This window comes from Labeo rohita, chromosome 24 (assembly GCF_022985175.1).
Source record: "Labeo rohita strain BAU-BD-2019 chromosome 24, IGBB_LRoh.1.0, whole genome shotgun sequence".
Lineage (NCBI taxonomy): Eukaryota > Metazoa > Chordata > Actinopteri > Cypriniformes > Cyprinidae > Labeo > Labeo rohita.
Genome location: NC_066892.1, coordinates 26654243 through 26669443, shown reverse-complemented (window position 1 = coordinate 26669443; position 15201 = coordinate 26654243). Strand labels below are relative to the sequence as shown.

The 15201-nt window shown below is 38.4% G+C and overlaps 1 protein-coding gene across 1 annotated transcript; it reads right to left on the bottom strand.

The window, feature by feature from the left end:
- Positions 1–4280: 4280 nt before the first annotated feature.
- slc35g2b (solute carrier family 35 member G2b) lies at positions 4281–10579 on the bottom strand. Its single transcript, XM_051097780.1, has 2 exons — positions 10227–10579; positions 4281–5758 (listed from the first exon to the last, which is right to left on the bottom strand). The coding sequence occupies exon 2, from the start codon at positions 5736–5738 to the stop codon at positions 4494–4496; it is 1245 nt and encodes a 414-aa protein (XP_050953737.1). The 5' UTR covers positions 5739–5758; positions 10227–10579; the 3' UTR covers positions 4281–4493.
- Positions 10580–15201: the final 4622 nt, after the last annotated feature.

The following is a 15201-nucleotide window of genomic DNA, read 5'->3' as shown; positions in this document are numbered from 1 at the left end:
GTTTGCATTCAATTAGGGAAACAAAAGCAGTGATCTTAAACTTCTGGACCAAATGATAACAACATAAGATGATAAAATGCACTGTGTGAATTTTGCCTAATCTTCTAAATTTACTATTATCTTATCTCTTAACACACCTGAATGAGTTACATTGATATGACCGTATTCAAAGTCCCTCACGCATGGCTGATAGAGCCATTAGATGGGTGCACAACACGCTGCAGGATGCAATCTGTTTCCTGTCCTAACAGATGGACTTTACTGTACGTGTCCTGTACCACCCCTGCCTTCTCCTGTCTCTAATCCCAGAGCCTCATGAACACGGTCTACACCCTGAGAATCCAGCATCCCCACACTTTCAATATCCCTCACTACACTGAGAGGGAATCGGTGCTCTGAGTTCTCTGATTTAGACATGAAATTGTAATGTTATTTTAGTCAGTGTATTCAAGCATATGAATTCATCACCTGGAGGAGGAAAAAAAGAACATTTAAACTGATTGGATAGCAACTGTACACGTGTTCATATTTCATGGGAACATTTGGAGAAATGTAGCATTCCATCACTCACCAATGGATGTGAATGGGTGCCGTCAGAATGAGAGTCCAAACAGCTGATAAAAACATCACAGTAATCCACAAGCAATCAACTCCAGTCCATCAGTGAACATCTTGTGAAATGAAAAGCTGCATGTTTGTAAGAAACAAATCCATTAAGACGTTTTTAAACTTTAAACCTTTGCTTCTTGATAAAATGCAAGTCCGTAATTCACAATAACACTTTCTCCAATGAAAACATCCATCACCTGTTTTTCTCTCATATCAAAATCTACCCAAATATTTGTTTAGAGCTGTTTTTGTACTGTTTTAGCTTATAAACAGTGATTGATCTGAGCATATTTCTCTCCTAATTCAGACAAGATAACTTTTACATTGAATAAAGCATTATTATGGACAGTGGACATGTACTTTAGCCGGAAAATGCCTTAAATATTAATTGTTGTAAAATGATTATTGTGATGTTTTTATTCAGACTCTCATTCTGACGGCACCCATTCACTGCACAGGATCCACTGGTGAGCAAGTGATGCTAAATTTCTCCAAATCTGCTCTGATGAAGAAACAAACTTATCTTGGATGGCCTGAGGGTGAGTATTTTCAGCAGATTTTCATTTTAGCTAAACTATCCCTTTAACAAATAGACTTTCTGTTATTTCTCTTCTTTTATAAATGCTCATGTTGTTCCAAAGCCATATACAGATATTTTTGTTTTTGTGGAACACAACATTCTTTAAAAAAAATTTAATACAGCAAAGACAGTCCATAAATTAACTAAAACACAGTAAAAGTAGTTCATGTGACTGTGCAATATATTCCAGGTCTTAAAGGGATAGTTCACCCAAAAATGAAAATGTGATGTTGATCTACTTACCCCCAGAACAGCCAAGATGTAGGTGACTTTGTTTCTTCAGTAGACCACAAACGAAGACTTTTAAAAAAAATGATATAAATACTGTTCAGTTTCTCGCACAAACCGATCGTTTCATGTCTTAGGACATCAGTGTATCATCACGAGTCGCAGGGTATAATTTGGTTTTGTTTATGTATGTTTTTTTTTACTCTCAAAGATTTGGTAGCCATTGACTGCCATTATATGACTGACAGGCTGCAAGTTAAAAATCTTTGTTTGTGTTCTACTGAAGAAACAAAATCACCTGCATCTTGGATGTCCTGGGGGTAAACAGATAAACATCACATTTTCATTTTTGGATGAACTATCCCTTTAAATAGATATACAATAGCTTTAAATATAGTGCACAAATCTCACTATTTTTATGTGTCCTTTTTATCCTTTTTAGAGCCGCATTCATTTTTATTCTTCAAATTACCCTTTTGTATTCCACAGGGGGGGAAAAATACAGGTATGAAACAATGTGAGGCTGACTAAACAATGACATCATTCTTGATTGAACATCCTTTAAGAAAAAAATGTCTCCAAAGCCTCCGAAGTGCCACCTTGTGGAGCACTGGGGAAATCTCATGCACTGCCATTTAAAAGATTTATTACAAAAATATCTCTAGGCCTTGCCAACAAACCGAGCAGCGATTCATCATGACCACAGCTTTCATATGCTGAGGGAAACAATGATTACTTTGATCTTAAATATAACCTTTGTGGCAGGGTATAAACAAAAGAGAATTAAATTAAATACCACTGAAATGAGGCTGGGAAACAGCAGAGCGCGTGGGTAAGATTCCACCACATCAGCACAATGACATTTATATATAGGCTATTATGTATATTATTTACAGACTCTTTAATTCCTTCATATAGGAAGCAAGAGATGGGGAATCCAAACAGATTCGAACCACCATCCCCAAGAGTGTGTGCATGACCAATGTACTAGACTGATAATGGTTTACCAGATATTTATCAACATAAATGATGAGTGAGTTGAATAGGGTCACAGAAAACTTTCAGAACTGAATTGGAAGACACTTCTTCTGTGCCTATAATAGATAATTTGTGGTTGTGTAATCTTATGCAAAGGTGGTTTTCTTTCAAGTATGATGAGAATTTAAAAAAATTCAGTGATGCCTAATTCCAAGCACAAATCCTTCCATTGCTCAGGCAGGGATTGTATCGATCGCCTTGGCATACCGAGACAGAATGGACGAAAATCAATACAAGTTAATTTACAACATTTTTACAACAGGGTTTTTGTTCTCTTTAGATATACAGCCCACATAAATATGAATGAGTCTAACCTTACCTTACGACCTTAGATTAGAGATTAGTCGTTCTTGACAGGTGGGTCATGACCTGAAGAGCAGGTAGGAAATGGGCAGGAAAAAAAAGCTAAATGCTAAATAAAATGCATATGATTGTGCGTATTTTGATATTAAAATAATAGGGAATCTTAAAGAGAGGAGAAAAGGATTCTCCTTCCAATGAAACACAATATTTTAGTGCAAATTAGTTTGAAGCTAGAACATTTTTTATACAGTGAAATATTGGCTCAAAAATATTATAAATGTATTATACAATTGAAACAGTTGGAGTCAAAAGTTTACATACACCTTGGCGAATCTGCAAAATGGTAATTATTTTACCAAAATAAGAGAGATCATACAAAATGCATGTTATTTCATGTTATGTTAAAAATTACCCAGTTCAAAAGTTGACATACAGTTGATCTTAATACTGCGTTGTTACCTAAATGGTCCACAGCTGTGTGGTTTTTTTTTTTGGTTTTTTTTTTAGTGATAGTTGTTCATGAGTCGCTTGTTTGTCCTGAACTGCCTGCTGTTCTTCAAAACCCTTCATGTCCTACAAATTCTTTGGTTTTTCAGCATATTTGTGTGTTTGAACCCTTTCCAACAATGACTGTATGATTTTGAGATCCATCTTTTCACACTGAGGACAACTGAGGGACTCATATGCAACTATAACAGAAGTTCAAACGCTCACTGATGCTTCAGAAGGAAAAACGATTCATTAAGAGCCCCGTGGTGAAAACATTTTGAATGTAAATTAAAACTTATAAATTTAACTTATTTTGTCTTCTGGGAAACATGTAAGTATCTGTGGTAGCTTCTGAAAGGCAGTACTAAATGAAAAAAAAAAAGATATTTAGGCAAAAAATCTTGATTATGTTCAAAAGTTTATACCCCTGGCTCTTAATGCATTGTGTTTCCTTTTGGACGTCAGTGAGTGTTTGAACCTTCTGCAATAGATGCATATGAATTCCTCAGTTGTCCTCAGTGTGAAAAGATGGATCTCAAAATCACACAATCATTGGTGGAAAGGGTTCAAATACACAAAAATGCAGAAAAAACAGAGAATTTGTGGGACCTAAAGGATTTTTCTGGAGAACAGTTTAACTGTCCAGGACGAACAAGGGACTCATGAACAACTATCACTAAAAAAAACAAAACAAAAAAAAAAAACACAGCTGTGGATCATTCAGGTAACAACACAGTATTAATAATCAAGTGTACGTAAACTTTAGAATAGGGTAATTTTTCTTGTGGACTATACGTAAACATTTTATGTGAATGCAGAATCTGAAAGGTGTATGTAAACTTTTGACTGCAACTGTACACACACACACACACACACACACACACATACATATGTGTGTGTGTGTGTGTACAGTGTTTAGTGTGTGAAACTGCAATACTGCATTCTGATTTATCTGTAAGAGTATCCGATCTGTTCATAGATTTAGTCTACTGCTTCTGTGGCACGAGAAAAAATCAATGCTATCAGAGGGGGGCACTATGGATCACTGTTTTTATTTTCACACATCAACAGTTAGCAAAGACGTTACACCAATGGCACTCTTCCAACGACACGATTCGAAACAAATGCAGAAGATCCAGACATTCAGTGATTGCACATTTGTAAGAGAAGGGGGCTGGGAAACACTGCACACACACGCACATATACATGCCCCCTCATGCGCTCGAGTACACACACATCGATGCTCTCATTTGATTGGCGAGTCCAGTATCTCTTGATAATCTTGTCGGATGGCCCGACCCACCCTGTAAAGCTTGAGCCCCGTGAGGACGAACACGCTGACCATGATAACCAGCGCTCCGAAAACGTCGTACACGGACGGGATCATTCGTAGCACGATGAGCTGAAGAAACATGGCCACCACGATCTCCAGATGCTGCACGGTGCTGACCAGAGCCGGGTGGAACTTGTTGAGGGCGTAGTAGACGCCCAGGAATGCCACGGTGGAGCAAATGCAGATTCCCATTAGATAGCCCCACGTCTCACCATCCAAGGGAATAATGGGCTCTTGCATGATGAACATAGTGGACGCCCCCCATACGGTTCCCGTCCAGCCGAAGGTGAAGAGCGCCGTCCACATGCTGACACGCTCTTTGATGGCCCGGTACACAATCATAGACAGGGCGGCAGTTAGACCCGCCATTACAGTCATTGTGTAGCCGAAGGCTTCCTTCCAGAATCCCAAAGGAGACTTTTCCTCGTCGGCGATGTTGGGGATCATGACGAGACACAGGCCGAAGAGGCTACCTACGACTGTCACTACATCTGTGTAACCGAGGCGTTCATCTAGAAGCAAGAAAGCCAGAACGGCGCTGAAAACCGTGGTGGTTGCCCGCCACATGATGGTGCCATTACTAGGTGGAACGATTGCGAAGGACGTGTATGCACACGTGATAGAGATGACATTGCAAACCCCATAGAAGAACAAACGCAGTCGATACCCTTTCGGCCCAAAGGGAGCTTCTTTGTAGTAAAGGACCACCAGTATGGACAACACTTGGATCACCGAGCGGATGAAGATGAGCTCTAACGATGGCACTTTGGAGCGGTCAGCCGCTAGGCGTGTAATGAGGGCCACGCAACCGTGTGCGATGGCCGCTCCAAAAAGGGCCCCCCAGGTGACCCGCGAAGCCAGGACCGAGGCCTCGCCGAAGCTCGCCAGCTGACCGCCCACTCCTTTATCTTTCTGGTCAGCCTTGGGACGAGTATCCATAGTGCCGAATAAAGTCCTGCCTTGGCTGCTCTCTGACACCAGTCTCTTGCTCGGGTTGTTGTCCATGAACGAGCCGAAGTCCTCAAAGGATGGAGCGTCATCGTATCCCTCATCGCCCGGCTGGGGGAAATGCGTGGCGTACTTCACCGTGACGGTGTTGGGGTGGATTTTAACCCGCTTTTTGGAGCCGTACTGCTGCCTCGTGGGGGACGGATCCATTTTGATCAGCTACAGAAGAGCTGTGAAACACACAAACATCATGGAATTAACTGATGGTGTAAACACATGTCAGTATGTGAAAATAGATGATGATTCTGGAGCACGACTGTAAAATGAACATTATCTAGTTAGGGGCTTTCACACCGGGTAGGAATTGAGTTATATGATCTAGCCACTAGGGTGGTCTCAAGAAAACTACATTTTCCTCTAAAGCCATTTTCTTGATTGCATTCGCACCACTAGTAGGAACTCTGAAGTGATGTACGCGGCTGACAACGGTGTCATTTAAGCACGGCATTTAACAATATCAACAACTGGAGGACTGCCTGGACTTCTGGTTTGGCCAATCAGTGTACACTTATGTCACTGGTAGTTCTTATTGTACCGGGTTAGACCGTATTCTAAAGTAAGAGCTTATTTAGTCACCAGAAAAGGTGTCCCTATAATTAAAATTGTTCCCAGTTTCTGTGCCAAAAAGTGGGTACTTCCGCCAATAGCTAAAGGAACTATGAAACCTTCCTCTGGTGCGAAAGCCCCTATTATTTATTCATTTTCATGTCATTCCAAACTCAGATGCTGTTTTTTGTCTGTACAACATGAACAGTCATAAATTTGCAATGCAACAGAAGTCAATTTTTTCCCCATATTGTGATGTACATCTAAGAGTAAGGGATTACTGGAAAAAATAAAAAATGTATGGTGGGGATGGTTGTTTATTGGGTTTTAAGATGTGGCCATTGCACGGGATAGTTCACCCAACAATGAAAATTCTGTCATTAATTACTCACCCTCCTGTCATTCCAAACCCGTAAGACCTTTTTTCATCTTCAGAACACAAATTAAGATGTTTTAATAAAACATTGTTTTCTTTTCGCATATAATGTACTCACCCCCTTGTCATCCAAGGTGTTCATGTCTTTCTTTCTTCAGTCGTAAAGAAATTATGCTTTTTGAGGAAAACATTTCAGCATTTTTCTCCATATAATGGACTGATATGGTGCCCCAATTTTGAACCTCCAAAATGCAGTTTAAATGCGTCTTCAAACGATCCCAAATGCAGTTGTAAAAGATCCCAGCCGAGAAAGAAGTGTCTTATCTAGCGAAAACATCGGTTATTTTCGTATAAAAAATACAATTTAAATACTTTTTCATCTCAAACGCTTATCTTGCCTTACTCTCCCTGAACTCTGTGTATTCTGACTCAAGACAGTTAGGACATGTTGAAAAACTCCAATCATATTTTCTCCCTCAACTTCAAAAATCATTTCAAAATCATCTTACATCACTGCAGAAGTACCGACCCAGTCTTTGCAAAGTGAACATTCAAAGAAGATCAAACAATACTAAATAAGGTAAAACAGCGATATAGGACGATTTTGAAGTTGAGGGAGAACATGAGATGGGAGTTTTTCGACATACCCTAACTGTCATGAACCGGAATAAAACAGAGTCCAGGCAGAGCAAGACAAGATGAGCGTTTGACATTAAAAAGTATATAAATTTGACTACTTTTATGAAAATAACCGATCGTTTCGCTGGATAAGACCCTTCTTCCTCAGCTGGGATCGTTTACAACTGCATTTTGAATCGTTTGAAGCCGCATTTAAACTGCATTTTGGAAGTTCAAAATTGGGACACCATATCAGTCCATTATATGGAGAAAAATGCTGAAATGTTTTCCTCAAAAACATAATTTCTTTACGACTGAAGAAAGAAAGACATGACCATCTTGGATGACAAGGGGGTGAGTACATTATATGTGAATCTTTGTTTTGGAAGTTGACTTCTCCTTTACTACTTTTATGGGCCTTGAAGTGTCAGTTGCTTTGCTTTCTATGCAGGGTCAAAAATCTCTCAGGTTTCATCAGAAATATCTGAATTTGTGTTTCGAAGATGAACAGAAGTCTTAAGGGTTTGGAACGACATGAGGGTGAGTCATTATTGACAGAATTTTTATGTTTGGGGGAACTATCCTTTTAAAATCAATTTATGGTTTATAATGGAGAGGTGGAGTTTAAGCTAAGACTAAATGATTGGAGAAGTCTGGTATATGTCACCATAAAGAAGCTGACATTTTAGTTTTAAAAATAACAATTAAATAAAAATGCCATCATACTGTACGTACAGTAGATGAATTGTTCACAAACTCTATAACATGCATTTACAATGAATTTTCATTTCATACTGACTTTTTTGATGGATCAAACTTCAAAAGAAAAAAAAGCATCATGAAAGTAGTCTATATTACTTCTACACTCTATTCCAAGTTTTCCCAAGCCATCTGATATTAGAATAGACTAAAATTAGTCATTGTTTGCTTAAAATCTTCCTCTGCAGGGAGCTATGAGCCACTATGAATCACAAAGTCAGTGAGAACTTGAGAACAACTTGTGAACTGGATCAGTCCAGTCGATTCAGTTCAGTTTGTGAGGGCAGAATCAGCTGGTTCAGCTTGATTCTCATGATCTGCTGATTAAAAAAGATGATTGAACTCTACTAAGTGACTCATTGATCTGTTCAGTGCAGTTCACAGGTTAACAAATCAGCAGAAGGCAGCATTCCCATGTTAAAAAGGTATGTTTTGAAGCATGGCAGCTGGTTTGAGTCTTTAGTTGGTCATGAGCTGGTTTAAGCTGGTCCTAAGACGGTCCTAAGCAACTAGCTCCTGCTCACAACCAGCTTGAACCACCTCATGACCAACTAAGCTGGTTGTCTGGTCTTAGCTGGTTTAAGCTGGAAGTAGCTGGTTTTAGCTGTTCTCCCAGCCTGGCTAGGCTGGTCAAGTTGGCTTTAGATGGTTGTTCCAGCTGGTCTCCCAGCCTGACCAGCTAAGACCAGCCTGAACAGCTAAGTAAGTGGCCAAAACCCCTCTAAAACCAGCCTGCTGACCAGCTAAGACCAGGCTGGATGACCAAAGAAACAGCATATGCTGGTTAGGTATGTTTTGAAGCATGGCAGCTGGTTTGAGCTGGTTTAAGCTGGTCCTTTCCTGCTGAGGACAAAACAGCTAAGGCTGGTTTTAGCTGTTTTGTCCTCAGCAGCTTAAACCAGCTCAAACCAGCTGCCATGCTTCAAAACATACCAAACTAGCATATGCTGTTTTTTTTTTTCCCAACAGGGCTGTCAGTAAATAACAACTTAAATGTCGGTCACCATTGAATCTGCATAAAGACATGTTAAAATCCCTTTTTTGTGTTTTGTGGAAAAATAACCACATATGGGTTTGGAACGACATGAGTATGAGTACATAATGTCAGAATCTTCATTTTTGGGCAAACTAAACAGATTAAGATGGACACGTTGTGAGGAGGAGTCTATTTTTAACAGAAAACATCAAAAGCATTTTTTTTTGTCAATTCAAGCTTGTACTGTGGTTTCACAGAAACGCAGAAGAAAATCTTACATAATTCATAACTCGCTGCATCAATGCTCTCCTTTCTTGCTGCTCTCCCTGTCTGTCTCTCTCTACTGCCGCCCCATGTGTAAAGCAATTTCTATATTTAAGTGCTGTAGCGCCTGCTCAGATAAGCAGAATTTGATTCAGTGTGATGGGAAGAAATTATGTAACGGGGACGGAAGAAATGGAGAAATGGTTGAGTTTGAATTATCAAACTCCAATTAAAATTTTAGCATTATTACATAATATAAACTGCTTTTGCATATAACATAAAACAAGATGTATCATGATGGATCCATTTCTTTGTCTACTAGTCAAAATACTGTTTAATGGACTATTTTTTAGTCCATCACATAACCAAAAAAAAAAAAAAAAAAAAAAATGTTCTGGTTTTTTTTCCCCGATTGAAAGCAAATGACATTGGCAACACCCAAAAGCCCCACCAGGGGGCAACAATATCAACAATATCCTCTTAATGAAAGCCCACCTATTATGCTCTAACCTCATAACTCGTAAAAATGTCATATTATATGATACGGCCATTCTGAATCATATTGGCATATTGCCTTCAATGCACACCGTGAGGAGACGTGAAAAATCTTGCTTAAGAAAGGATGATTTATTGGAGGTTTGCAAAGGGCACAGCCTTTGAACCAAACATGAACCTGAGATGTCTCTGGTTTCTCCAATAAATCTCCTGCCAAAATGCTAGATATTATGCATCTGTTATCAATGCAAACAACAGTACATAAAGCAGAGAGGAGATTTGGAGTAGAAAATGTACATTTAGAAAATGAATAGAAAATGTGATACTATTTCACCCGCAAACGATCTATCAAGCATGCTTGTATTATTATTATTTTGCATTAATTTGCATGCACTTTCGTGCAAATACACTAACTTCAAATTCTGCACGCAGCTTAAAATACTTTACTCGACAAAATTAAATTATTGAGAATTTTAAACACTGTTGCGCAAAAAAAGCACATGCAGCGTTCAAAACGCGTCATAGTTATTTTTCCCCTTCTGCAAATATCCCCAGCGCAAATGCGTCTCTGTATTGCGCATCAAACTGAGCAATTTTCACTCACCGCGCTTCTCTTAACGAAAGGATCCAGCTGTCTTCAAAGCTCTTGAGAACGAAACATAAGTAGTGTTTTAATTCATTGGCGTCAAGATATGGAGAATTGCGCTTGCCATGTCTCCATCCTTTCCTCATGGACGCGCTGGACGTCTCCAAGGTGCGCGCATCATCCACGCGATGGTCCACAAGCCTCCTGATGCTCGTGTTTCGGCAGGGGTGACAGAGAGAGGCGATGTTCCCCAAGACAAACCCCCTTGTTTCCTGTCTGACAGCAGAGTGAGGGTGGGGTAGACCATGTGAATACTGCTTCAACCTAACATCATCATCTTCAGCGTCAGAAGAGACACACATGCACGCTGAGCTGATCAAATTTCTTGGCAGAAGTGGGCACCACGCTGCCTTTCAGTCTCTCGTTTTATATTTTACTTATTTAACGTGGAACTATTTAACGTTTGAATTAACTTAATGAAATCTTCCTAACACCTCTGATATCTTGCGCATTATGTCTACATTTGATTTCTCCTGATGCATTACCAAAACAGCAATATGTCAAAACAGCTTTTCACACTATAGGCTTATCTGGTTTAACATCTTTTTAAATAGTGAGTTGAACAACATTTCACACTTGTGATGTGGAAAGGGGTTAGAACAGCTTTGGAGCATGTTCTGAAGCCCTAGTCAAAGGTATGAGATGAGAAATTATGCAGCAGTAAAATATGACCATGCACTGTTTCACAGTGACAGCCAATCATAAACTTGCTTGGCTCATTAAATATTCATGAACTCAGTACATTTGCAGAAACTTTCATGCATGGAACCTCACTTATTAAAAACTGCATTCTTAAAAACACTTCTTACATAAACTGTCAAACTGTTGAATTTCTATATTAATTGTATGTGAAGCTGTTCCATTAAATTGTAGATTTTTTTTTGGTAAATTGATCTTAAAACCGTTCTTACGTAAAGTGTTGAATGTCTGAGTAAACAGTTCTACAGGAAACTATTCCTATATACAATTAAATGTTTGTTTTAAAACCATTTTTGCATAAAATGTCTCAAACTAAATCATTCGAAAAACAGGACATTATAATTATATAATTTTTGTCATAAAGCCATTCTTATGTAAAATGTTGAATTTCTGTGTAAATCTTAAAGCATTTTTATATGAATCACTGAATTTCTGTGTAAATCCTAGAACCATTTTTACACAAGTTGTTGAATTTATATGTAAATCGTAAGATTTTTTTTTTTTAATGTAAACTTGAATTTTTGTATAAACCAAAAAGCAATTCTTACATGAATTATTGAATTTCTGTTCAAATCTTAAAATCATTCTTAAGTAAAACTACTCCTACGTCAATTGTTAAACTTTTTTGTGCAATATCTGCACAACATTAATTGTAAGTTGTTTGCAAAACCGTCTAGTTCTTTGGTTAGTCTGATATATCACTTCTTGATTTTCTTGCCACTTGTTTCATATAAGCAACACATCTTGAGCCCAATGGCACACTGCTGAGTTTGTTAACTACAGCTAGTCACATTATTGCTGGCCTAATTGCTCTTTAGATAGTTCAAAGCCCATTAACGTTCATTAAGAAGTGCAACAAGATATAAAGGCAAAAAAACTGATGCATGATTTCAAAGGTAGTGTGTTCTCATCTTAAGTGACACTTGCACATGAAAAGAAATGGAATTGTACACTCTGGAAGAAATGCCAGAATGCAATTAGTGGTTGCCAGTGTGTATTAATTGGGTTTCAACCCATTGCTGTACAGGATGTTCTGTCTGGTTGCTTACTGGACAAAATTAAGAGCCCACCCTGAAGTCTCTAGGATAGTCTTAGATATGGCTCAGGCCCCATTTCAATGTAAATTTACAGGATTGGTTCACATATATTTTGTCATTGGGCTGGAAACAAAGTTGTCCAATAAAAAGAAAAGGGGTGCTTACACGACATTGTTTTCTACTAAAAATGGAAAACTTTTTATGCATTTTGGCTGTTCATTTGCACGACAACAGTGTTTTGGGAGCCAGAAAATGCAAACTTTTGAAAACGGGTTTCAAAGAGCAAGTTTTGGAAAATTATACTGTTATTGCCTCACTGTAAACCACAAAAATGCATATAGAGTTTTTTTTTTCACAAAGTGACATCACCAGCTACTGGCCAGACCAGGGTTGCCAGGTTTTCACAGCAAAACCTGCCCAATCGTGACTCAAACTTTTAGCCCAAAACTAGCCCAATCGCACTTCGGAGGGGTCCCACTGTAAAAATCTCATTCCCCAAGGGTAAAATTGCACATTTTCTGGTGGGGTTCCCCTGGTAAAATTCACATTCCAGGGGTTAAATATCATGTTGCTTCAACCTGTGTAAATGAAAAACAACCCGTTTTCAACGTATTCCATGTGTTTGTGTAATTTCAAGTGAAACAGGAAGACAGGGTGGGATATATCAAGCAGCCCCGCCCCCTTTTTAAAATAGCCAATAGTGTTACGTTTATTTCACAGCTCGGTAAAGCCACATTTGAAAGCGTGTGATAGCCACAATCTCATCCATATTGCTATAAAATATAGCATTCTGTGTAGAATTCAAATTGGTCTGATATGTTTGTGAACTTGCACATATGATCTGCTCTGTGTTATTGTGTCTTTGGACCAGAAGAGACTATGTGCACGCTGCGGTGGTCCGCATGACACAGCGCAAATCTAGATTTCATTTGCCCCAACAAAAAGCATATCTAAATCATTCCAAATACATGCCTTTAGCATACAGAAAATACGTTTCGCTAGACAAGACCCTTCTTCCTCGGCTAAGATCATTTAGAGCCCTTTGAAGCTGAATTTAAACTGTGTTTTAAAGGTTTAAACTTGGGGGCACCACTGAAGTCCACTATATGGAGAACATTCCTGAAATGTTTTCCTCAAGAAACATAATTTCAAATCGACTGAAGAAAAAAAGACATAAATATCTTGGATGACAAAGGGGTGAGTCAATTATTTGTAAATGTTTGTTCTGGAAGTGAACCCCTCTTTTAAGGCTAACATATTAATACTAAAAGCCAAAAAAACATAAATTTTGACTTTAAAGTAGCCCAATGCACTTGTTAAGTCTGACATCAAGCGTCACCTCTTCCATGATTCCCGGGTCCAAACACTCTATCAGGTGACATGAGAAAACAACAAACGGTACTAATTATACACTCACAATGTGACATAATACTACCAAAAAATATAATCCTACCCTTTTAACTCCATAACGAAATCCCAGATAGCCACACAATGAAAATATAAATACAAATAAATGAACGGAGACTGTAGTGCACACCGCAAATTTGAAAACGTTTGACTTAAGTGTTTAATATGAATAAACAGTGCACATATACGGCTGCTGAAATAGTATTCTCAAGTGAAATTAATTGGGGTTTGGACCCGGAGCATTTGAGGTTAAAAAGTATAGAAATTGTAATTAAAAAAAAAAAAAAAACGATTGCTTTGCTAGATAAGACCCTTCTTCCTCAGCTGGGATCGTTTAGAGCCCTCTGAAGCTGCATTTAAACTACATTTTGGAAGTTCAAACTCACCATAGAAGTCCACTATATGGAGAACATTTCTGAAATGCTTTCCTCAAGAAGCGTAATTTTTTTACGACTGAAGAAAGAAAGACACGAACATCTTAGATGAATAAGGGGTGAGTATATTATCTGTAAATTTTTGTTTTGGAAATGAACTTCTTTAATATGTAACTTTTAAACCTTTTTGCCATCCAAACAAGAAACAGAGCATTGCATAATGGAGTGCAGTAGATCACTGCAATAACAAATATTCAGGGGGACAAACCATTTCTAAATATTAGAGGGGACTTGTCCCTCTCAATGTCTATTGTGGTGGGCACAACCCTGCAGTCGTGTTGTGTAAATGTACCCTCAGATGGTGAAGACGAGCTTTGTGGCAAAGTTTACTGTTCAGATCTTTCACCCTGAATATGAGCAATAAGAACCATGATGCTTCTCTTTGCAGCAAGCATCTCCGTTTCTCTTGAGGTAAGCCCAGTGAGGTGAGAGGCATTATTAATCACAGACAGATCACCAGCGGAAGCTCAGCTCAGACTGGTTGATGTAAACTCGCCGCCCCTATGGGACTCTAACTCCTCCGGCTGCCTGCCTGCCCAGACACAACAGTCATTCACACCGCTAATTCTGGTGGGATGTAATTCATAACTATGCCTGACTGACTCCAGCGCTTTCATATCACTCACAACACAAACCCTCTGCTCAGCATTTCTCACCTTTATTTATTATCATTGCTGCCCCGATGCCATCGACTGAAGTGATGAATCATGCTAATTTATTGATCGATACTGATTGATTTGACAGTAAGGTCAGGAGATGTCTGTTTGGGTCATACTCTTTGACTCGACAGGGTGTGTTTGTGGAATGAAGTTCAGTATTGAATGCTTTACCATCAGTAATGAGTTTGGATAGGCTGTACTGTGAATATTTTACATTAAATGTTCCAGAAAAGAGGGGAAAAGGTAAAAAAAAGAGGTTTTAAATAGGTAAAAAAAATCCTGTTAAGCTTCAAATTGACCAAAATCACACCATTATATACTGTAAAAAAATATGTTTCAAGATAAATAAAGCAAAAACCATTGAAGTAAAATGGTTTTACAAGAAAATATTTTATGCGTTTTCTCACATTTCACATTTAATTCCATGTGTTACTTGCAGTTTCTTCATAATTATTTGTGAGACTAACAATTTTTGAATGAAAACTGGAAAACTGTTTCTGTACCATTTCTTTTTTATGTAGTTTGTGTGACTTGTGCACACTATTTTTTAAAAAGTCTTTTAAAGTCAATAACTTTGTATGAAGAACAGGCAAAAGTTTTTGTTTTGTTTTAAAGTATAACAGACTCAATTTTGAAACCCTTGTAAAAGAGAAGTACACTTCAGCAAGTGTACTCATTATGGAAATAATAAACTCTA

Excerpts from the sequence above, each read along its gene's own strand:
- slc35g2b (XM_051097780.1), bottom strand. The coding sequence starts at position 5,738 with ATGGATCCGTCCCCCACGAGGCAGCAGTACGGCTCCAAAAAGCGGGTT.